Source organism: Pelophylax lessonae, assembly GCF_965119305.1.
Source record: "Pelophylax lessonae genome assembly, chromosome: 8".
Lineage (NCBI taxonomy): Eukaryota > Metazoa > Chordata > Amphibia > Anura > Ranidae > Pelophylax > Pelophylax lessonae.
The window spans coordinates 232,126,279-232,152,359 of NC_138775.1; the positions used below are offsets into that span (position 1 = coordinate 232,126,279).

At 37.8% G+C, this 26,081-nt stretch overlaps 1 protein-coding gene across 1 annotated transcript in view; it reads right to left on the reverse strand.

Moving 5' to 3' along the window:
* The window catches only part of PAPPA2 (pappalysin 2), a 293,674-nt gene that overhangs the window by 189,847 nt on the left and 77,746 nt on the right, over positions 1 to 26,081 (reverse strand). Inside the window, exons 3-4 of the mRNA XM_082266022.1 lie at positions 9,830 to 9,975; positions 357 to 650 (exon numbers count right to left, since the gene is read on the reverse strand). Coding sequence (XP_082122148.1) covers positions 357 to 650; positions 9,830 to 9,975 — 440 coding nt within the window. The remainder of the gene's footprint in view (positions 1 to 356; positions 651 to 9,829; positions 9,976 to 26,081) is intronic.

Genomic DNA, 26,081 nt, shown 5'->3' on the forward strand with positions numbered 1-26,081 from the left:
CCAGACTCCCACACAGGAGCCCCTGCTTGCAGGCTGAAATACAAGGACGTTAACCCACAACATCACTGCTTCCTGTGCGCCTACAGCCTATAAACAGCGGACAGGAAGCGGCACCATTGTGGGTTAATTTAAACGGCTAAAGGCTCCTTAGATATTTTGTATATAGAAAAAAAAAACGGAGGTTATAATTCCTCCCTACTCAATCCAAACCCTTAAAAGGAAAGTTTTGGCTATACAATAGTTACATTTTTACTCCATTAGGATTTAATAAATTGCACAAATATTAGTAAAATGTATTACTTAAACACATAAGTAAAATTAGTATTCTCAACAAATTACTGAGATAAAAATCTTACCTGAGTAGCTCATGTAGTTGTTGTATGGAGTTCCAGTGTAAAACATTGGTCCACAAGTGTCATTTGTTGGATCTGGATCTCGACAAAGTTTATTTTTTGGTGTAGGTGCAGTGTCAGCACAAAGATCCCCCGTCTCCATGGAAGGTTCAGTCTCACTGCAAGGGTCATCACAAGACTCTTGCTCACTCACACCTTTGAAAACATGGTAAAGTCCTAGGGCATGGCCCATTTCATGAATCATTGTGTTGGTATGGCCTGGAACTCCGTAATAAGATGGATTTACAAATAATCCTCCTGTGGAGCACAACGATATGCGTTTTTACAGGAAATCCTTGCATATGCAGCATTTTTCCAGAAGCACAATTTTAAAAGATATGATTATTTATTTCTCTATTTTTGACTGTGAAGAAACATGCTGAGAGATTCAATAATGTTTCACAGTTGTTGAAGTGGTCATACACCTGAGAGATTAATCATTTATTCACAAAGCATGCAAAAACTTTCTAAAACTATTCAGGACACATCATAAATATCTAAAAAAAAATCAAGTGGTAATACCTGATGAAGGCCCTCACCAGTGACATAAAAACGAAATAAAAAATGAATGCTTGAGAGACTAAAAAGGAAAACAAAGATGAAGAATAGGAAATTGCATGACAAATCATGCCCCTTGGTGAGAAAAATATACAAACGGATTTTACTCAAGTGGGGTATCAAACATACAGTATACTCACTGTCTAATTTAATTTTTTTCCCTGCAGTGTTTTGATTGTGTTTAGGCAAATGTGAATTTTAAGCAATTTGAAATATGTTTTGTTTGTGTGTTACTCTTGCTCTTTCATTTTTGTTTACAAGTCCTGCTTAGGATGGTTTGGGAGTGATTTACAATGATGAATACACCTATAGGCCTGCAATCAGAGCAAGGAGAGAAACCCACCTCTAGTGCTAATCTTGGAGCTAGGGCAGGAGTTTCTTCTACCTCCCTAGCACCCCAAACTTCCAGCTCAGTTCTACAGATTACACTGGAACTGCATGGCTCTACTGGTGTGAAGACCTGCTGTCTGCATGACACTGGCCGGCTCTGTGTAAAGTTTGCTGACAAGTCACTTTATAAAAAGAGAGCAGTGGCCTGTTGACATTCCAATGACAAAACGCGTAGGGAGGAGCTGGCTCTGCATGTAGCTCGTCGCACCAGGAAGGTCTGCCATTTCTACAGAAGGTCCGCTGTTGTTTTACTCATTGCTGCATTGTTTTACATTTCAATTGGTGAGTGATATTTTACTTTCAATAAAACATTTTTTACAATATGCTACACTATGAGCTTTCTCTTCGGATATTGCAGATTCCTTCCCCTCACCTGAAACATCTTTCCACCTATTGAGCAACACTGCTTGTCTACCATCCGTGACTGAGGAAACATCAATAAGGCTATGTGATCCTCCTAACATCTTTGAATGCGTTTATGATCATTGTGGAAGCAATGATCTTGGGATTGCGGTAAGAGGCAGTGTGTTTTGTGTGGTGGTGGTGTCGGATATTTGAGTCACCTTTATTGGTATTTTTGCACTCAGAGGTGGAAAATTTTCTGTCTGGACAAGCAATTGTTGGACTTTTTATTACTATAAGCACTGCATTTTCTATTCAATTGCTTTTATTACCTAGCAGCTTTTATTACCTAGCTTTTATTACCTAGCTGTCAATAAAACACATCCTAGAGACGTGCATGATTGAAAAATTTGTTTATTTTCAGATTCATTCATTAAGTTAATAATTTCATTTCATCATATTCATTATATTAGGGTTATAATTTGTTTTTGGAAATTTGTTTAGTATATTTGGATTAACTTTGTATTTTGGGATTCCTTTCATATATTCATTGTTCCGAATCGATGAGCATTTTGAAATTAATGCCTTTAATCATTTCAAAGGATAAGTCCACCCTAAAACTAAAATCCCTTCATCTATAGACCTCCACGATCTAACACTAACTTATCTAGCTCTGTAAAGAAGAAATCAGTATACATACCTTTTTTGAAGCCGATCCGACCCAATCTCCAGCGGCGGAAGCTCTGCAGAGGACACATCTGAGAACAGCTGTGAAATGAATGGGAAGTGACATCACCCATAAACTTACTATGGGGCTTCCATTGTCGCCCGTGTCCTCTGCACCCGCCTCCACAGCAAAGCCGCAGCTGACAGCGTGGGATTGGGTTAGATTGGCTTCAAAAAAGGTAAGTATACTGATTTCTTCTTTACAGGACTAGATAGGTTAGTGTTAAATCATGGAGACCTATAGATGCAGGGATTTTAGTGTAAGTGTGGACTTATCCTTAAACGTGTTAATTCCTTATTTCAGAAGATTACTTATGCACTCTGATTGGGTTGGATGGAGATGGATCCTTCAGAATCTCTGAATTATAACATAACAAATGGAATGAAATTAATTTCAGATTCATTCATTAGGTAAGGATTCTGAGATTCTGATGGAACCCTCTTCATCCAACCCAAACACCATGAGTAAGAATCGTCATCTTTTTTCACTTTTATATCTTACTGCATTTATTGTAATATGTTTTCATTTCATATGCAGCACATTTTTTTATAATAATGAAAAAATGGTAATCAAACATAAAAACTAAATGGATCCAGATCAATTTGGATCATTACATTATTTTGGATGTTTCAAACATTAACAAAAAGTCCCAAAACAAACTGTTGCATCATGTCATTCTAATGAAATGAATGAATACGAATTAATTCATTGTTTTTTTACAATTTATTTCAGATTCATTGGTATGCATTACTATTGTGATTTGGAGATTCATTTATATCCATATTTCCAAATAAGGAAAAATTTGTCCGAATTTCGATTCATATTGAAACAAATCACACACGTCTAGTATCATCTACATTTTTTATCTATAACTAAAAAGGTATAGCACTTTATTAACCCTTTCTGCACCCTAACATTAATCCTCACAGTGACCCTCCCTGTAGCCCCAACACTAGCCTTTCCTGTAATTCTAACACTAGCTCTCCCATGTGACAACCTAATCTTTTGTTTGCCAACGCAATTTGGCTGTGCCGCAGGAACATCTTTGTCAAAGACAAGTCACAGGCACTAATACTTTATAGCCAAAAGAATGTGAATGCCTCTCCAATTTTTTACTTCAGGTGTTTCCAGTGATATTGTTAATTATATTGCATAGAATATAATCTAGGTGTGTGTTTCCAACCATTTGGCAACAGTATGACTGTGTCAATGTGCCCTAAGCCAGGTAGAAAAAGACATAGCTTGATGAGTTTGATGTTTGATGTCTCTGAAGATGTTATTCTTATGACGAAATGCGTTAGTAGGATCGCACGTGGTGATGTCAGCAGCCGTAAGTTGGAACGCAAGCCGGAAGTAGCTGTGTGTCCTGCACTTTTAGACCGGCTTTACACACTACAGTGGTACCACCGCACCGCACCGCACAAACAATCTGTATTCTGCTTATATCTTTTGGAATATTTTGTTGCAAATAGCCCAAGATGGGGCAATAAACCACCTTGATGGAATTCACTATGAGGAGTCTGGTCTCCTTTTGTATTATTGCCAAGGGTATGTAAGATCTTCTACCAACTCATTTAAAGCAAGGAACCAGTTGGATTGCTACCTGAGGGATATAGCTTATCTGGCTACGGTGAGCCACTCAAGCCTGTCTTGATCTTGTTGCTATAAGGCAAGCAAGATCAACGTCATCTGGGGGGGGGGGGGTTTATGTCTGATTTCCATTTCATTCATTAAGAGGAACATTGGTGGATGTCCTACTTGTTTCTTACCTTTGAGCACAAGAAGCACTTTTTTTTATATGTTTAAGCACTTTAAATATAAATGTATGGACACTATTTAGCACTATATAACTGCATATATGGTTTTAGTCCACTGAATCTATATAATACTGACTGACACTTTATTTGTTAGGGATTGTTTATTTGTACTATGCACTTTATTTTATAACTAGTTGGAGTAGATTATCAATTAGCACATGTATGGTATATATTGTATGTTTTATTTTATCACTAGCACACCCATTTTTTTATATAGCAAGCGCTATAGGAAGTGTGCTTTAGCCACACTTATCATTTTGCATCTCTATTAAATGTCCACAGCAGCTGCTCACTACTATTAATTGTATTCAATTTTACTTTATTTATTCTTTGGTGCGTATGAATCACTCTTTTTTCCAAACTGGAGGTTGCTATGGATGCATACGGAAGCCAACTCCATGTCCATGGTTTCAGAATACGATGTCCTACAATCTGATATAGGTGTATTTCCCAGTTGTCCTCAAACTTTTCGCCATACAGTGTGTATGTTTATACTTACCACACTTCTGCATTTCCTTCAATGTTATCTTGTATTTTTTTTTCTAACACAGACACCAATCATTAGTCAATGCAGAAATTCAGAGTTTAACTTTGAAATGACCGTTGCAGTCTTATGTTTTTAAGCATGTCTAATGGACTCCTAATTCAAACATTCTACAATGCCATTCATGAATCAAAAATACAGTCACTTGAACGGTCATGTCTGAACACCTTGTAACTTAAAAGGGATGTCTCCCGTCTTTGGCTATCTTTACTGGGCATTACCCAAATAAGTTATATAGAAAATAAGTAAAGTTGAATTAAAAACAAGCTACTTGAGCCCCTAACAGTACATCCATATTAGGCTCCAGAATGCACCAGCAAGCTAATAAGAATAGATAGGGACAATACATATGACATTGAAGTTTCATTTACTTCAACGTGAAGCATCCTGATGGTCATTTAGTGCAATACAAAACGACTTTTAACCACATTGAAATGCTTAATGTCTCGAGCATCCATCCCTCTTGATGTAATTAAATTGGCTCTACATTGTCCACTGATCTGGTCATATTCCAGTAACTTCCCTTCCAGCTGTAATTACAGAAGAGTCAGTGTTTTTTTAGAAGTGTGAAATTAAATAGCGTGTCTATAATTTAAATAGGGACATTTCCAAAAAAAGACTGAATAATACAGCCAAATAAATCACTAAGCACTTAGATAACCATTACTTATTACAGGAAGAAATTTACCCATTGCTTAAAGAAACAAACTTTTTTTGTTTTGGCTGTTATCTTGCCTAGTAAGATATTTTTTGCTATATTCCATTCTGATACCTAAATGAAAGGGCAAGGGCTGGCATAAAACAACTGCTGCGTAATTAATATGCCTGGCATTTATTGTAAGTAGCCAAGTTTAAATTAACGTTTGACAAAAAGATTAAAAAACAAAAACAAACTGACAAATCGACACATGACAGGGAATTAGTAGGAAAAGATGTGTTTTGTCATTTGGGCTTTTTGTATATAAATTTTTTTTTTAGCCTAAGCCCTGCCAGGTGGTTTTCTGGGCTGAGCTCCTCGATCTTCAAGTATGAACAGTCTACCTGTCATATTAGTTATTTATTGTAATGAACGGGCATATGGTCTCCTGACATTTATTGAACTGCACATCAAATCCTTTAACCCACAATAATTTATAAAATAACTAATATTTGTGCTACTGTGTTTATGTGAATTTTGCTTTGCGTGTCTAATGTTCAATTTCTTTAATGGGGAGTAATACAAAAAGCTTCATATCTAATGAATCCTCTCTTTCTTTAACCAACGTTATTAAGAGTCATATATTTAAAATAATCCATAACTACCAGATCCTGCTGCTGCTCTTCCTCCTCAAAAGCATCTCACTTCATAGGGGCTTAATTAAGAAGTAGAGGGCCAGGCAGTAGGATGATAAGCTCAATGTATGACACAGCTCAATAACGTTCATTAAAGAAAAAGAAGATTCTTTAGACGTGCAGTTTTTTGTATTCGTTTCTTCTATCCACGGCAAGGAGAGGATAGATAGGAGCAGAAGATCCCGGGAGCCGAACATCAGAAGAAGACCTGCGGTTTCAGTCTGGACCCCCGCCAGGCCATGTCCCCAGCGTGTTTCACTCCGCCCACTGGAGCTTACTCATGGGCAGCCTACATATATACCATGGGGTAGGAGATGATAACCAGATGTCTGCCTGGACAAAATCATTTTTAAGTGCTTTATGAGGGTGTTGTTTTTCTCTCTTTATAGTATTTATACTTTTAAAGTTAAACAGCATGTTGATATATCTAATTGCTATTTCTATATAAGAAAGACACTTTTGCCTGATATATGGACACTATTTATACTATTTTACTACCCTATAATTTATACTACCCTGGAATTTTAGAGAAATTGGTAGGAAAAAGTTGCTGGACGTCAAAACGAAAAGAAAAAACATGTACCGAGATCCAAAAGGAACAAAAAATATAATGCCCACAGTATCCAATCATAGACTGCCTGTCATTTTATGGGTGTGTTAAAGAATAAAAGGAATCACTTCCTTGCTAAGAGCACACATGGAGAAACCTTTCCTTTATTTCCATATAACACAAGACATATTGTTAAGGTAGATATTAAAGAACAAAGATCATGTAATTATAGCCATTCATTTTTTCAAACTGCTTCCTTTCTACTGCAGAAGTAGAAAGATGATACGCACATGTGTTTGTAAGCACTACTCTCTACTGATATTTCCATTATGGGTGCAACTTTATTACTTCTTATATCTTTTAAGGACTGCCAAAAACAGGCAGATCCCTCAGAGTTTGACACGATACACAATAGACTGTCAATGATTTGTGTGACCTCTGGATGTATATGTATGAAGTTCAAGCATTTGTTCCCTTTTTCATGAAGGAAGAACAGAACAATAGCTGACCAGTCATAGAGGTTTCAACACCCAGAAGCGCTCATTAGCTAACATCTATCTTAAGATTAGGAATCATGTGGAGGCTCTTTCTACTATATATATCAAGGGTTCAGTCATGGCCCTTAGGCTCTGAGGAAGAGGCACTGCCTCGAAACGCGTTAGCCTTTCCCCTTTACGAAACATTGGACTCTTACATCATGGACGTTGTTCAATGGAGTTGATATGCTGGTTTACATCGCATGTTTGTGAGTAGCCACTTTTTATTATTTTACCAATAAAAGGCTACTGAGGATAATGCGCTAGGCTGGTGCGCCCTTCTTTTTGTTTATGTTCACAGTGTTTTGTTGACCACCCCGGTCGTAGAGGGCAGCAAGGCTTAGCCATAAGTGGATGCAAAGTGAGAGTCCCGGGATAGAGGCAGCCTGAAAATCTGATTCTGAGCGCAGGAGTAAGGTGCCAAGCATCGCAATTTTCTTTCTGGAGCTAACATCTACATAGCCTGAGGTGCTTTACCTGATACATTGCTTGCTCTTAGACTATATGTGGTACTGGCCACCCTTTCTCCTGAATTCTTCATAATTTAAACAGATGAAAACTGCAATAGAAATGAGCCTCCATTGTAATAGTCACTGATGGTTAAAGATGGTTAAAGCCTTGACCTCAGGTGCTTTGAGATTACCACCCGGCTACCCAAGATGTATTCATAACTGGTGAATGTTTTAACCCACTGTCATCTTCCCAAAGCTGACATGCAGTATCAGTTGGATGGAGCAACTCTTTAAAGGGTATCTCTAGGCAAAACCTTTCTTTTTAACATTTTGGATAAAATGGCGAAGGGATAGATCATATGACATGACTTATTTCTGTCTGGATACCTGTTGGGTCGATTAACACCTCTCTTTGTAAAGCTGGCCATTGCCAACAAGAAAGAAAGTAAAGGGTAACCCAACATTTTAGAGTTGTCTCCAGAACAAGAAGTAAGAGGAGATCTTCCAACCTGAGCACTTTTTCCAGGGTTAAATCTCTGAGAAGGGAATACACCTCACTTTGGGAGATTTCATCCATGTCTATGAGAGTGGTAGTGAAGAGAAATTCCCCCAAAAAAATAAAAAAAAATCTGCCAGGGATTTTAAGCATTCCCTATTCTATCCAAAACAAAACAAATGTGCCTATACATACACTTAATACATTAAAACTATAAAATAGCAAAAAAGAAATGAACTCTTCATGTAATTATGCACAGTGAAACATATGTGCCCTGTATAGATATTTCTCATGCAAACATATTGCCATTTCATATAGTCATCTTCTTAACATGCTTGTGTTTGGAGTTTTGCTGCTGCCTTGCAATAAAGCTTGGAAAAACTTTTTTTTTTTGGTTTTTTTTTTATCGGATTCAGCTATAGCTTGTTTACACCATTCCAGTTGAGCTACTTTGATCTGCATAGATCAATGCAGGTTCAATGCTTGGCACTGTGCCCTGTTCACACCACAACACTGCCTTGAAGTGGGATGCAGTTTGTTGCGTAACAATGTAGATATCTCACCTCATTTCACTGCCACTTGCAGTTTGTTGCGTAAAAATCCCTCAGCTCAGGTGCGGTGCAAAGAACTTAATTAGAGATTTTAAAAAAGCGAATAGCGGCTTGCATTATAACAATGCAAGACAGTGCCCCCCCACACTACCACTGCATAATGGATACTAACGTGCACCTAATTTATTGTGCAGGTTTGAATGAGTTCATGGATGTCTTTTGGGCCTCTAAAGCTAGCCATAGATGCATCGAAAAGTCGGTCCAGCAGGGACCTGTTGAATTTCAATCCACGTGTGGCTGCTCCTGCACTACAGAAGTTGATGTAACAATCGACTTCTGTCGGCCAAAAAAAAAAAGATCCATCTATGGCTAGTTTTAGGAATCTCTTTGAAGCCCTCAGTTGCTGCAAATACTGAAAAAAGACTATATGGATGCAACTTGCAGTGGCACTAGAATTTCACTGTAACATGAGATCTGCACAGGAAAATTGTTTCCCCACAAAAAAATGTAAATACTAAATACAACATAAAAAATAATATACAAACATTGGTGGAATGTTGCAAATAGCTCTGTAATACAAGATCACTTGTGTTCCAGCTTTAATTGAGTTATTTTAAAGCAGATGCCTTAATGCCTGCATCTGTTTAAGTTATGGAATATAATAAATAGAAAGATGCCATGTACAAAGCCTTTTAAACCCCATATACCTAATGCAAACACAGGGGTTGATTTACTAAAGGCAAATAGACTGCACTCTGAAAGTGTAGTTGTTCCAGAGCTTAGTAAATAAGGTGAAGTTTCACTTTGCAAAGAATATTGAATTACGTGCAATGATAATAAAAAACAGTATTTTTGCTCGCACATGATTGGATGATGGCAGTCTGCAGAGCTTCATTTACTAAGTTCTGGAGCTACTGCACAAGTGAACAGTCTATTTACCTTTTGTAAACCAACCCCCACAGTGTCTGAGTTAGATAAAAATGACTGGACATTTAAAAGTTTAAAAAGGAAAAAACAAACTGAGAAAAGCATGCTAAGACTGAGGGAGAGAAATATTCAAGGGCCATAAACAAGGCTTTGATTAAAGAGAAAATTTGTAGCTGCTTTGCTATGTTGTCTGTTAAAAATAATGATCCACCTACCTTGCACACCAAGGGCCTCCTTATCCCATGGCCAGGTGGCTGCTCCAGCTAACTCCTCCCCTGCAGAACCAGCAAAAAAAATGTTCAGGAACAAGGTGTTGTTCAACTGCAAGGCGTCCCTCAGTTCTTTCACACTCATGTAAGCTCTTTTAGGGTGACAAAAAGGAGACAAATAAAATAATAAGGCATATTTTATAATTAAACACTTCTTTTTATTATTATTTTTTGGTTCACGAAGATTGAAAAGCATTAATCTGGTATCTTATTTAATTTAAAATGGCTACGAGTCAAAGCACAGAACAATGCCCTTAACATTGGTGCAGCCATACAGAGAAAAAGAGTCAGATATTAAAAAAGGACACCCACAATTTCAATGCTATTCATCACCAATATAGGTGCAAGCCTCTTACCAGAAGCATAAGAGCCCTATGGGTCATATATGCATGTGGAACATCACTGCCCCCCGCAGATAAGACTTTGGGGAGGCCACGTAGCAGCTAGTAGTCACTTCCACATGGATATCACATATGGGCTATAGAAGTGAAAGAGACAAGGCACATAACATAATCCAGTATAAATAACTGGGTGGAGCTTGGCAGACTGATATCTGAGTGTTGCTTACTCTGAGTGTTGCAAGGGTAGCAAAGGTTAGGGTATTCTCCAACAACCCATTAAAATGCATCCTAAAGCTGTACATAAGTGGGCCTTATACACACTGGATATTTTACTAACTCTGCTAAACTCCTTTCCTCCTGGTACCAGAGCTTTGGCAGAAAAAATCGTGTTGCTTGTAAACGCGTGTAATATGTTTGGGAGCATTTAGAAGCATTCACATTTAGACGCAGTCAATTCACTTCATTGGTCAGAATAATCATTTATTTTGGTCATTGAAATGAATTTGCTCTCCAGTGCTAAATGCTCCTAGCACTCGGCATATTTAGATGGGTTTAGGCATGTTTGTTTCTGCCAAAACTCTGCTGTTCTTGGAAGCACTGGCTGTGGGGTTTTTTTCTGCCTCTAAACCTCTAAGAACAGCAGAAAAAAATGCCAGTGTGCATGAGGCATAAACAGTACTTGAGTCACAAAAGAAAGTTATTCCTGAAGGATGTATGCACAGATGTTTGTGATGTTTACGCATGCATGCAACATACAAGAAGCAAACACCCAATTCTTCTCTAAGAGAACAGCAAGTAATTACTTTAAAAATAAACCCTAGTCATTCAACTTTTCTCCTAAAAATGACTGTCACATTGTACTTATTCTTACCTGTAAGTATTGTGAAAGGGCTCCACTGCACCACAGGGCAGAGAGGATTTGTTATCACCCAGGGTTCTCATCAATGCAGGTTAAGGAGATGCAGGATGTGTGTTGCATTAGGAAAAAAATGCCTTTGCAATTGTCCACATGATTGTTAAATACTGGTATGGGTTCTAGAGCATGGGAGCTTTGTAGAGTATTGGGTGGGCTGAAGCTTCCAACCCTGGGTCCATGTTTTTCCAGCAGCCAGCACCTGCCCATTGTGCACATGTACAAAGCTTATTAAATGGGATGTGAGTTTACTTCAGGGCTCCATCAGAGAGATAGGAGGCCCCTGCCCATAGGTCAGTGTGTGGGCCAGTGCAGCAAGGAGCTGCAAAATATGCATATGAGCACAGTGATGATGTGAGATTGTCTGAAGAAACATACAAAAGGGCCTAAGCTTGAAGCTAGAGCAGTGGTGCTGCAAAAAGTTAGGAGGCTGAATGAAGTGAAGGTGGAACCCCGTGCATAAGAAATCCTGGTGTGATGGACATGTATTATTAATAAAACTAGGCAAAGAAAGTCCTGAACCACAAATTTGGCAAGTGGACAGTGTCCTTAAAGTAAAACAACCCATTCAGTTTAAAATAGAAATTAAATGGAAAACATTTGTGCATAAATAAAAAAAATATATATAAATACCCTTTTTCCCTTTTTTTAATAAGTGGTCATATTCCCTCTGTTCTCAGCTACATGGGAGCTAGGGGAGGAGAAGCAACATTACACTGAGCTTCCCAGTGAAAGGCTGTGCGGGGAGGAGGGGAGGGGGTGTCAGAACAACTCTTATTATTGGAGGAGAGCAGGCTAGAGAACTGACCACGGGATATTCAATTGTTTAGTGTGGTCAGTTTTTAAAAGGAAAGCAGAGGGACTGGCAGGAACAACAGGGATTTCATGGGAGGAGGAGGAGTGGAACTTCCCCCTTTGGATGAAGTTCCGCTTTAATGCTCAAATTTTGATGCTAATCATGGCAATGTTTTTAGACTTCCTGGCTGCTTCTTGGTTCATCCAAGATCATGAATGTTTAGGTACTGATCATCTAATAAAAATGCAAAAATATTATTTTTTCCTTAGTGTGAAAAAGTGTACACAGAGCAGCGCCCACTAAACATTGGAATATTGGATATCAGAATTGATATATTCACACAAATAAACGTCCACAAACATCAAGTGAAAACATCAGTGATGGGCAAATCTTCTAAAAACCAGTAAAGTCCAGGATAAGTGAAAACATTTAACTATCCCCAGACTTTGTTAATTTATCTTGAAGAGATGACCAAGAAACCTGTGCCCTTCACCACAAATGAGGTTGACCTCATAGTAAATATAAATGATCCCCACCACAGAGATCAGTCAAGCATGTAATTAACAGATCTTCAAACATTCATCAATGGCAATAGCAGGACACCAACTTCTGGTTTCAGTGATTCCAAGGATCAACATGTCAGATTAAACCAAATCCACACTCATGGAGGAAAACAGAGGTCACACATGGTGTAAAACCACCAAACAATTTATTTAAACAATAGACAGATACTTATAGAGGTAAAAGAAAGCCAAACATGTTTCACTGTCAAACAGCGTCATCAGGGGAACAGGAGCTCCTATTTCGCTCCTGTTCCCCTGATGATGCTGTTTGACAGCAAAATATTTGATAGCCATATATTCACAGAGTTAGTGGATAGGTAAATGCTTTCACTTGTTCCTGGACTTTTCTGTTTTTTAGAAGATTTGCACATCACTGATGTTTTCACTTGATGTTTGTGGACTTTTATTTGTGTGGATACGCACTAATTGTATGTGTAAAAATATTGATCATCTAATGCCTGAGGCACACTGCAGTTGTAATTTTCAGCGGGTGACAATATTAAGTTAATGACACCCAAAAGCAGGTTGCAAATTCAGTGCGTTTACCAGCACTGGATTGCATGGTACAGAAGTACCATTGCATATGGTTGCAGTGAGTTTCCAAAAGTAGTGCATGCTCTACTGTTGGTGTGATGTGGTATGATTTCAGCCCATTCAAAATTAATGGGCTGAAATCACACCACACAAAACTGTGAATTTCACATTTCTGTTTGATTTGCAGTGTGAACCAGCTGTAATAGATCAGGCTATGTGGCGGTTCCTTATGCAGTCAGACAATTCATCATCCATCATTACCAATAGGACACTGGACCATCTATGGCTTGCTTTGGATTCAGAGGTCAATCATTTTAATAGCCAGTGTGTCACTGTTTTTTTTTTAAAGAAAAGCATCAAATAACATCAAGCTTACATATAGATATTTAGAGTTATTGCCTTGCTTCTATTACGCAAAGCTTTAGTGTATCTTACAGTTATTTTCTCCTCTTGAGCTAGACAATGAAGTTGATATGAGTTGCATTCAGTTTGCTAGTAAATACTCTTAAACACCCGTGGTGTAGTTAGTGGCAAAATCACTACAGAGCTCAGACAGCTTCATCAATTGCTGGTTCATGCCAGCAAGCCTCATTAATTCAAAAGGTAAAAAGCAGGATTTCAGTTTCATAGCGAGAACATTGCACAGTCTGCAGCTCTGTCAGAGATAAGTGGATTCTGGGTGCACAGGGTACGTGCTAACTATACTTTGTGTTCAGGATTAAAAGCAAGCAAACTTTGGAAATAGATTAACACTGTGACACACTGGAGCGCACCGAAGGCTTTCTGCATTTATCTGTTAAATATAAAGGCATTTGATTTTCGTTTAAGTGTTGATCAGATTCATGATAAAGTGTCTATGTCAATGTATTATTATGGTGCCCCTACAAGTTCTGATTATTGGATAGATTAGGCTGTTTTAGAAGGAAACTATACTGGATTTTAGAGAATGTTTCTGTAAAATGTACCTGAATGCAATGTTTGATGTAAATTTCTCATTTTCCACGCTTGCTATTCTACATTTGTTTTCCTTACATCATATTTTATTGAATTTTTTGTATAAACATTAACATATAATAAACAATGTCAAAGTATTCAAGCTCACACTTTGACAGCTTTTTGACAGCAAAAGTGGATACATTAGTTACAATGCCATCCCGATATATAATGCATATCAACGATTACATCAACAAATTGGATATTAATGCTAGGAGTTGGCCGCTTGGATTTTTCAAATGAAATCTCTAAGAGAATGGTGGAGTTGGAGACATGGTGAGCTTTGAAATATGTATTTTTGAACTAGAACAAAGAAAAGGGAAAGCAGGAGATAAAAAAAAACTGTAACATGACACTATTATACCTGATAATAAAATAGTAACTTGTGCTAAATGATTAGGTAGCATCAGAAGTCACCAAAAGAAAATTTGAAGCTATGAAGGTTCAATGAGATATTTTTGGGCTGTAGAGGAACTAAATATGCAATCTCTCCTTTTTTGTTAAAGCGTGAGTGTTGCAGATGAGAATTTAGGTCAGCATGGAGTTTTTTGAATGGATGCTTTGACCTTGGAAATAGTGGGAGCCTGAGTAGAGTCCCATCTGTTGATGATTGAGCATCTGGCAGCTAATAAACACACAACACACACAGATCTATTCTGAGTTGGAGAGTCATGGGTTTAAGCGAGAGTTCGTAGATCCGTCCTCATAGCTGAATAGGAGGAGAAAAGGGTTGCATGGTAGAAAAGTGCAGGTTATAGAGACTATCTATACTCTCACTTGATTGCAGAAGGCAGGTATAAAAGGATAACCCCAAGCAGTGAGCAAACAAGGGTTTTAATAGACCACCATGCTCCTACTCATGTAGGAAGGTGAAGAGAAGGGTGGAAAAGAAGGCCAGCACAGAGTGCTAAAGTGTGAGTGTTGCAGATGAGAATTTAGGTCAGCATGGAGTTTTTTGAATGGATGCTTTGACCTTGGAAATAGTGGGAGCCTGAGTAGAGTCCCATCTGTTGATGATTGAGCGTCTGGCAGCTAATAAACACACAACACACACCGATCTATTCTGAGTTGGAGAGTCATGGGTTTAAGCGAGAGTTCGTAGATCCGTCCTCATAGCTGGATAGGAGGAGAAAAGGGTTGCATGGTAGAAAAGTGCAGGTTATAGAGACTATGTATATTCTCACTTGATTCCAGAAGGCAGTTATAAAAGGACAACCACAAGCAGTGAGAAAACAAGGGTTTTAATAGACCACCATGCTCCTACTCATGTAGGAAGGTGAAGAGAAGGGTGTAAAAGAAGGCCAGCACAGAGTGCTAAAGTGTTAGTGTTATAGATGAGAATTTAGGTCAGCAAGGAGTTTTTTTAATGGACGCTTTGACCTTGGAAATAGTAGGACCCTGAGTAGAGTCCCATCTGTTGATGATTGAACATCTGACAGCTAATAAACTCACATCACACACAGATCTATTCTAAGTTGGAGAGTCATGGATTTAAGCGAGAGTTTGTAGCTCGGTCCTCATAGCTGGATAGGAGGAGAAAAGGGTTGCATGGTGGCAAAGTGCAGGTTATACAGACTATGTATATTCTCACTTGATTCCAGAAGGTAGTTATAACAGGACAACCACAATCAGTGAGCAAACAAGGGCTTTAATAGACCACCATGCTCCTACTCATGTAGGTAGGTGAAGAGAAGGGTGGAAAAGAAGGCCAGCACAGAGTGCTTTTACATTCCCAGAAGAATAGAGGGCTGTGATATAACAGGAGGGAGGGAGCTACATTACGAAATTGACTCCTCTTGAAATAGTTAAACTTGCAAGTTCTAAGGAACATGGCAGGTAATTTCAAAAACAATTTATGGAAAGAAAAAACACCACAAGTAAGCATTTAAAATACTTGATTTTTCTGTGCATTTACCTGTAATTTCCTAAAGTGGTGACAATGTCTCTCTGTGGGGATGCCAGAAATGACTTTGTTAAAAAGTTAAAGTTCAAACTGTCATATTTATGCTAGTTTCCTATCTACTGAACTACTGACCTGGGATAAGTAGAATGAGAGTTTAGACTTGTAGTCTTTATTGACTTCATGTTTGTTCCAGGCCAGTGAACCACTAGGTAGTGCACTAAGAATCAGGATGACAGTATTGGAGCTTTTAAAACAAGTAATCAATGCTAGCTCCCATATTTCTATTCTCACAGAATCTCTTTAAAAAGAAAGTTTGTCCTTTTTTTTTGTGACCCAATCCAGTATTTTCTATTCTACATATTCAAGCTTCTTTAAAATTGCACAACACAAAACAACATCAATATAGCAAACTGCACTAAACTATATTAAAACATTCTGTACATAATTTACTAAATTATTATTATTTCCTGTAATATAGTTATCAGCAAAAGGCTTTCAGTGGTTTCCCTGTGAATTCTTTTAGAACCACTGTTCAAAATAAACACAGAATTACATTTGATATTTGTGTGTTATTATACATCATTGCTATGGTGCTGAATAACTTTTAGATATTTATAGTAGGAAATAATAATATGTTATATGTTCTACTGAACTTTGGTTACCATTAAGGATTAGGGTACCTTATATCTTTTATAGCCCAAACGTCATGTAACCCAAGTATTGACTGGCAGTGCTCCAGGCAGGCTCCAGGAGGTCTACTGCAAAATCTAGTGTTACTGTAGTGGTATCAGAATTGGTCAAATGTTCATTATTCTCTTTATTTTATAAAATTCCTTTGGATGATGTTTCTTCCTTCTTCCAGGGAATTGTAAGAATGGGTGCTGGGACAGAGCCCAAACCTTAATCTTACCACAACCCCGTGGAATCAATAGCAGACTTCTTGGAGCCACCTTTGCCAGCCTGGCAAACTAACTACCAGATGCATATTTCTAACATTGCGAACATTCTTTCTAAATGTGCTGTAATCTATAGAGAGGAAACAATGAAAGATATCATGTTAGCATTACTATGAACTGACTCAACTGTTTTCCTTTAAGTTTTATGTATTCTGCCTTGTATTGCTACGATATTACTGAAGGATCAGCACACCCACAATACAATTTCAGTTTTTGATGCACACTGAAGAATGATACCATTACCCAGATTTCTTTGCCTCTCAAATAGAGTAGACCCTCATGCATGAGTTCCTAGTCTTCACACCAGCAGAGCAATTATTAATGCATTCCACTGCCCCTGTTGGAGTTATAATTCATTTTATGTTGTGGAGATTACAGCAAGAGTTGGAGTACCCAATGAGGATGATTTACTAAAAGAGAAGTGTTCACTTTGCATAGTAAATGTTCGTTTAGCTTAGTCAACAAGATGTATTTATGTTGCATATCAAGTCAAGTGCAAAGAAAATAAAAAAAACAGCAGGATATTTGTCTGTACGTGATGGGAACATTGAAGTGAACATATCTTTAATTTATTTTGTAAGCAAAGTAAATACTACTGTTGTAAATAAACCTTCCCTAGTAAATCAACTTCATATTTTAGCAAACCATATTTACGTGTTGGATTGATGGGTGATCAAGGCAACACATAATTTGTTAATATTGATCATAAAGAATTTTATTTACTACGCCCTCCCCCTTCAGATGAGTTTCTTAAGGTGACACTAGATATTTTTTTTTACTGAGATAAGTAGATACACTACCAATGGTTTTTGGTAGGCAGAAGATAAGGAGAGCCCTCAACATGCAACTACAAAATAATCAAAGTGATTGTACCTAGATATGTTTGTGTACCTTCATACATCTACATCTACATTCTGTACATTACTCTACTGTGTACACAATTTTGTGTCTATTTTAATTGTTTCCTAAGTACTGTGTAATTAAGCCCAGACACACAATCCTAAAATCGTGCAAAAAATCCTGCTTTCGAAGCGATGGAACGATAATCTGATTGTTAGTACACAGCTTTCGAGAGCAGATCCCGACAGATCAGCCAATATTATTCGATGGGACAAGCACGAACATTTTTCTCGTACGATACCAGATCATACGATTTTTGTTTAATCAGCACAGTTATCTTTCAAAAATACAGTACAAATACACAAGACATTGCATCATTTCAGAACTTTTATTCTGTCGTTCGAGAATTGTCATCACTTTAGTAAACTCTTCATTTTCGATATAAGACTAGCAACCCCAAAAAAAAAATGGGCGATCTGTCAGATGATTTTTGGATCATGTGTATGGGCCATAAAACTGAACAAAAGTTTTTATATACATGGGACTTTTTAGATGGCAAAAACAATTAACAAAGAAAAATCATGCTTTTTATTGAATAATTATAACATTTTCTTTTATACACCTAATTAATTGCAATACATCTTCATAGTACAAGGGTTAGGTTTACAAATATACCCCTAATAATCACCCCTGTATACACCTCTTCTAGCTTGGCACACATGATTGCATAGCTAAGAACCTACTAACAATCATAAGTAGTCTACTCATGTACTATATAAAGTTCCTTTGACAAGCAGGATTGGGGTTGTTCACTTTGCCATGTTTTACAGTCAGCTTCATTAGGAAGACAGAGATAATAAATTATGTGTTAAAGCCAGGTATACAGATGATACAGTGTTATTAGACTATTTATCAATAAGGTATATGCACAAAAAAGTTTTTAAATATTTATTCAATAAAAAGCATGATTTTAATCTTTTTTATTTCTTGGCACCTGAAAAGGTGTATATAAAAACATTTTCTATAAATAGTGATAGCCGCACTAAATAATATTAAACGCATAAACTTAAAGAAATGTATAAAAAGTCCATTAGTGTAATGTAAAAAAGTGACTGTGAAAGTTCCTCAACGACTCCAAAATCCAATGCGGTGTTGTGCACACTGATCCACACCTCTGTGTCACTATCCACCACCAACTATTATGCTCACTCTCCAGAGCCCCTTCAATAATTGGGCGTTATAATCCACTCCTCAGGGATATTGGATCCACTGTATTGCTCAACTTGTCCTTATCCAGAGCTAGTGTATGTTATATTCCTTTTCCACTCCTCACCAGAACAAGAATACCATACAATAAAGAAGATGCTATCATTGTGCAACACGTTTATTCCATAAAATTTACAATTAAAAAATGTTTTTAAATTTACTAGTGCTCTCTGACTGGCACTAAGTCTATCCTGCAACCCAAGTCTGAAAAAGCGACACCACTCTGATTGCTGGGGCCGGCATGCGTTCCAATTCATATCTGTGTTGTGCACAAACCAAAGGGATCATGTGTGTATTGCGTCACTATGCCTTGACATGTTTCGCATGAAGATGCGCCATCAGGAAGCTAGTGGCGCCATTTTGGTATAGGTATTCATGCCCTTAGCTTGAGTGTTATCCTCCAATGGGATCTCCGCAACCCAGAGATGCATAAACCACCATGTTCCCTAAACCAGAAGTTGAATTACGTATCGATGGACCGGAAGTGTATAAATCGCCGTGCGGACCAGAAGTAGGTAATCCACCATTTTAACTAATCCTACACCCAATGCTATTTTGCCCATTTATTGCATATCCATCTGTATTATACTATATACCAATAATCATATAATAGTAACCCTCTGCTCATATCCTACAATTTATTTTCAGATTAGGGTAGCTGGATGTGCTTGTACAACACGATCCTAATTATATATAACACACCCAACACTAATTTATAATCAGAGACAATGATGGAGTTGCTACATTATTGAGAAACACATAAAACCATATTAGAATTAATAATCGTCCAAAAAACAATTTATATCAAGTTCTATGTTTAAACCATGAGGTTTTAAAGTATTTAACCTATAAATCCAATACGTTTCATTATGTGAATCCTCTCTCCTAAGATTTGATCTATTTTGTCTATTGCGTAGAATCTCAAAGTGCTGGGGCCGTATTATGTTTAAGCCTAAAATGATTGGACACACTATGGTGTTTAAATCCTTTCACTGTATTATTAATAATATCTTCTCCTATTCTTACTGATAACTGTCTAGTAGTTCTCCCTACATACTGGAACCACAACTGCACTCCAGCACATAAGTAACATGGGTACTATTGCAAGTAATGCGTTTTTTTTTTTTTTTTTTTTGTGGTATTCTTATCTTGTGTGATTTGATTGGAAACTCTTGACCTTTCTATTGCTTCTGGTAGTGGTTTGGCAAGGTTTACACCTCTCACCCCTGAAAAAACCTTTTTCATCAAAATAAGAAGTCATCCGACTAGGAGGGTCTGGCACATTTTTACTATACTGTCCCTCTGGTGAGTGAGCATAATAGTTGGTGGTGGATAGTGGCACAGAGGTGTGGATCAGTGTGCACAGCACTGCATTGGATTTTGGAGTCACGGAGGAACTTTCATAGACACTTTTTTACGTTACGCCAATGTACTTTATATATATTTCTTTAGGTTTATGTGTTTGATATTATTTAGCGTAGCTATCACTATTTATAGCATTTGTCATAGTTTCACATTTTAGTGAGAATTCTTTTAGCTGCGGCTGATTTATGAATAATTTTTGACACAATTTCTGTTGCAGCAGTGACACACACTTCACATATAAGAACGTTTTTTTTGGAGCAGACACAATGACACTCCAAGGTAGGTGGGAACATGGTGGGAAATATGCTTTTTTTTATCTAACTGCTAAGTTAGAGATGTGAAAATCCATCCAGACTCTAATAAAACACAAAAAATAACTTTTTGGTTGACCTCTCTTTTATATATATCTACAGGAATTGGAGATTCTGCAATTATTTCCATAAAATTGTTATTATAATATTAATTCCCTTATTATAATATTTAGTCCCTTCTAAGCCTGCTAGCCAAAGGTCAAACGTCTTGTCGTGCATTATGGTTTAAAAAGTCCTCCAAGGCAAACCTGCACATTATATTGTTGGGACCGTGAATCTCGAATCCATGGGATTCACCCTACTCCATGGTAGCAGCAAACCCGAACCTCATCCATACTCATATGTTAGAACAATGTATACCATCAACACTCGTGATGTTACCATTTTAGACTAATATAGGATGATCTATTTAAAGCTCTATACCAAAATGGATTCTATGACCAAGCGCAGACTTTACATTATAATCAGTACAAGTATGTGTGTAGCTAAAATATATATATATTTTTTGTTTTTCCATAGTAGCTAAAATATTTTGTAGTTTGGGGTACAAAGTATGGATGTTTTGAAACCCTTATCAGGTTATGTTTTGGTGTTTGTGTACTCCTGGTTAGATTTTTGTTTGTTTCCTGTCTTGCAAATGCAAAGGGGTTGATATCCCAAAGACAAATAGACTGTGCACTTTGCAAAATGCAGTTGCCCTCTGCAAGAGCAAGTGCTCCGGAGCTTATTAAATGAGCAGAAGCTCTGCTTACTTTCATCATCCAATCAAGTGCAAGCCAAAATGCAGTTTTTTGCACGTGATTGGGTATTCTTTGCCAAGTGAAACCTTACCTCATTTACTAAGCTGTGGAGCAACAGCTCTTTTGCAAAGTGTGCAGTCTTTTTGCCTTTAGTAAATCAACTCTCAAATTTAGGAATTGCCCATCACATTTTGAGTCAGTGATAATGGTCACCTAAACAAACAGAGAAATTTAACTCCCCAGCAGGAATACAGATGTGTAAACAATTTGGCAGAGGGTCTAACCCTTCACAGTGCCATCCAAACATAAATAAAAAGTTTTGTCTTTACATACACTTTAATAGATAACAACAGTGTTGCAATAGATAATAACAGTGTTGCAGCCCAGAGGACTTATTATTATTCGGAACCTGTTGAATAAGCTGCAGTTGGCCAGGAAGCTGTTGCTGACTTGATTAATCTATTTCTTAGTTCAGATGAATTAATATATGTGTTACATTTAATAAATGTAAAAGTCAGTTAAATATCATCTGTCTAGAAAAAAATAACAAATAGTCAGCATATTTGTAATATATATTAATTTCATGCAAGATTGAAGCTCAGTTAAAATGTGTGCAAATTAGCAAATCAAGCTGTTTAGGTTTTCTCTGTTATAAGTTCATCTTTATTTATATGGTAATAAAGCATGTGTTTCACAAAAGGGACCTGTACAAGGCCCAAGGCAGAGAAATTGAGTAAAGCCTAAGACATAAGGGCATGTCTGGTAGGCAGTATGTGATCTGTCCATCCTTGAAGCAGTTGCCAAGCGGTGCTAATGAAGCCGTGTATCATGTTGGACTTGTGGGGCTTTCGCTGTCACACTGAGATATTCTTTTCTCTTAAAGCAAACCTTTCAGAACAAAAGCCAAGTATGCAAAAAATCTTTCTGGTAATCATTCACAAAGCAAACCCTAAAAAGCTGAAGTGCTCCTGCCAAAGTGCATATTTGTGTGTAGATGGGGGGGGGGGGGTCGGGGTTTACAAAAGTGGAATTCTGGGCACCACCGATTTAATCTTAAAAATGCTTCCTCCCCCTTTAAAGTGGAATTTCAAGCACAATCTAAAATCATCTTAAAAATACCCCCCCCCCCTTCCTAACACCTATTCTGACTAACCTGCGTAAGAAAGAGCTGTATACTTACCTATTTTCAGGTCGCTCTGATCTGGTCGCATGATCCGGCTGCAGTGGACAAGAGCGAGCACTGCCACAGGAAGGGCCACTGAAGCTTACGGGTGATATATATAGTTACATAGTTACATAGTTAGTCAGGTTGAAAAAAGACACAAGTCCATTTGGTTCAACCAACAAAAAAAAAAAAAAAAAAAACTAGTATTGAAAACCCAACCATACAATCCCATATACACAATCCTATACACGCAGTTGATCCAGAGGAAGGTGAAAAAACCCAGCAAAGCATGATCCAATTTGCTACAGAAGGGAAAAAAAATTCTTTCCAGATCCCCCGAGAGGCAATCAGATATTCCCTGGATCAACTTTACCTAAAAAAATAAATAAATAAATTACCCAGTTATACTATGTACACCCAGGAAAGAATCCAGACCTTTTTTTTTTCTGGTATAAAATTCCTGATAGCAAAAACCCTTTTTTAAAGCAATCTAGTGAGCTAGCCAGAACCACCTCTGGAGGGAGTCTATTCCACATTTTCACAGCTCTTATGGTGAAGAAACCTTTCCGTATTTGGAGACTAAATCTGTTTTCCTTTAGACGTAAAGAGTGCCCCCTTGTCCTCTGTGTTGACCTTAAAGTGGACAACTCAACACCAAGTTCACTATATGGACCCCTTATGTATTTATAGATGTTGGTCATATCCCTCCGTAATCTCCTCTTCTCAAGAGAGAAAAAAATTCAGTTCCTCTAATCTTTTCTCATAGCTGAGCTCCTCCATGCCTCTTATCAGTTTGGTTGCCCTTCTCTGCACACTCCCAAGCATTACCAGCCATTGTTGGAGCACACTCTTCTCTCCTCTGCAGCCAGCGCTGACTGACTGACACAGGTGAGATCATGTGACCATATCAAAATAGCCTGAAAATAGGTACCGTATTTATCGGCGTATAACATGCACTTTTTTCCCCTGAAAACATAGTACAAACAATGGGTGCATGTTGTACACCATATTTTTTTCCAACGAGGTGGGGGCGGGGATCGGGTGGTCCGCCCCACCTCTCCTGGCCCTGGGACAGCCCTGCCAGCGTATTCTGCAGTTAAGAAAAAAATCACTGCCAGCCCTTTTTATAGATCCTTACTACATGATATCACTGTCATTGAAAAACGCTGCCTCTAAATACCTTGTTAGCTTCGTTCTTGCTGGCTGCACTCCTCCTCCCGCTCCTCCTCTGAATGTAGCTCCAGATTGGTGGAGGAGAGCGATCACATGACCAGCCATTAAACGTCAGAGAAGAGCAGTCACGTGACCGGCCATGAAAGAACGGAGCTACTGAGGTATTTAGAGGCATCGGTTTACAACAATAACAGTGACACATTGTAGGAAGTATCTATGGAATGGGGCTGGCAGTGATTTTGTTTTTACTTTAGAGTACGCTGTCAGGGCTGTCCCAGGAGACTGGGGGTCTCCTGGGAGTGCAGGGGGGCTGTGCAATGTAAAGGGGGCTTTGTAATAAAAGGGGGTATGTAGTGTGCATGGGGGGAACCGTGCAATGTATAGGGGGGCTGGTTAATAAAAGGGGCAGTGTACTGTTATTTTTAAATACTTAAAATGTTTTTTGCCTAAAACTTCCCTCTTAAAGTGTAGGTGCGTGTTATACGCTTGTGCGTGTTGTACGCCAATATATACGGCAAGCTCTTTCTTACACAGGTTAGTCAGAATAGGTGTTAGGAAGTGTGGGGGGGGGGGGCTTTTTAACATTAGTTAGATGGTGCCTGGAATTCCATCGGGGTATTAGGGTTTTGATTTAAAGTCATTTTATATTTCCACATATTTAAACAATTTTTTTTTTTTACTGCTTGTATAACAGCATTTAAAATAGGGTCAATGACTGAGGATTAACAAAGCATTAAGGATTTTTCAAAGTAAAGCATATACTGTATTATATTTAACAGTATCTGTTTCCTTTCTGACTGTCTCTCTATAAGTGAAACTCTGTATGAGTTCTACAGAGCAGAAGGAGGTGGGAGGTAAGGGGGACAGATGAGTAAAGAACAGACTTTTTTAAAATTAGCATTAATCGTGTGAAAAGTTACTGGATCTCCACTTGCTGGAATTTAAAATGATGATACATTAATATTTAATATCAACTTTAATAAAAATTAAACACATTTTTATTGTCCTAAAAACAAAAATAAATATGTAAAGATATCTTTTTTAATCAATGTTTTACGCTAATATTGTAATTTTAAAGAAGTAATGTGGTCCTTTACAATACCAACTTAAAGTATTTGCTATTTTTATATTCCTTTTATGTGCCTGCTGTACCATGTACTTGTATGGAAAAGTATGCTGTTCTATTTATATTGCTTCCTTTGTGTAAAATCCCTGGTGTTCCTTCTAGTCCCTCTGCTTTCCTATTACAAATTGACCACACTAAGCAGGAGAACACACCATGGTCAGTTCTCAAGCTACTTGCTCTCCTCCAATGACCAGACTTGCCCTGGCACATCCCCCCCTCTGCACACTCATTCAATGGAGAGTTCAGTGGGCTGTTGCTTCTCCCCCAGCTGAGAACAGAGATTATGTAATCACTTATAAAAAGGAAAAAAATATATATGAGTTTTTTTATCTATACACAAATGTTTTGCCTTTTATTTCAGTTTTAAACGGAATAGGTTGTTTTACGAAATGATCGTTTACAATAATTTTAAGATTACATAGCTAAAATGGCTAAAAGTGAACTCTTGGCAGTGAAATGTGCTCCCAGACAACTCCTGGAGCCTAATTTCAGAGTATGGGAAAACAAAATTGCTAAATTTTTCCAATTTTAACACCTGATCATGTCAGTTAGAAATGGCCTTTCATGTTGAATCCCTTAGTAAAACCATACCCAACTCCACAGCACTGCTCCTCCTGTCATTTGTCAATCAGGGTGCTGGCTCCTGTCACCTATCTCTTCTCACGAAAAGCGAAAAGACGAAATTCACACTCCAATATTAGCTCTTCTTAGGTATTTTTATTCAGGTGTTAACACAGCAATTGCATACATGCTATTCCCACCCAAATTACCACACTTCCTTAACATGTTTCACCACTGTTGGCTTGTGAGCAAGCCAATGATGGTGAAACGCATTAAAATGGAACAAAACGCATTGATTTAACAATTTTTTTAAAAAATAATTACATTCCCAGCATGTTAGGAATAATTGTTGTCACATCTGCTTGTGTTCTCAATCAAACTGTCAAACCATCAAATGGCTGGTGTCATAACTGATCACATGTGCAGCATCCTGGCAGTTGCTGATCAAACTGAGGTTAAGATTGCCACTTTCTTGGCTGAAAAGGATGGGAGAGTTTAGTTCGGTTTAAAAAAAGTATATTTTTTTGGGGGGCGGGTTATCATGCATGCAGCTTCTGTCTTGTAGTGTGGCTTTCACCCTTCTCTTCTATATCATGGTGATTCCCTGTTTTAAAACTGTTCTTGAATGTTTTTATATACCATATTTCCCTGA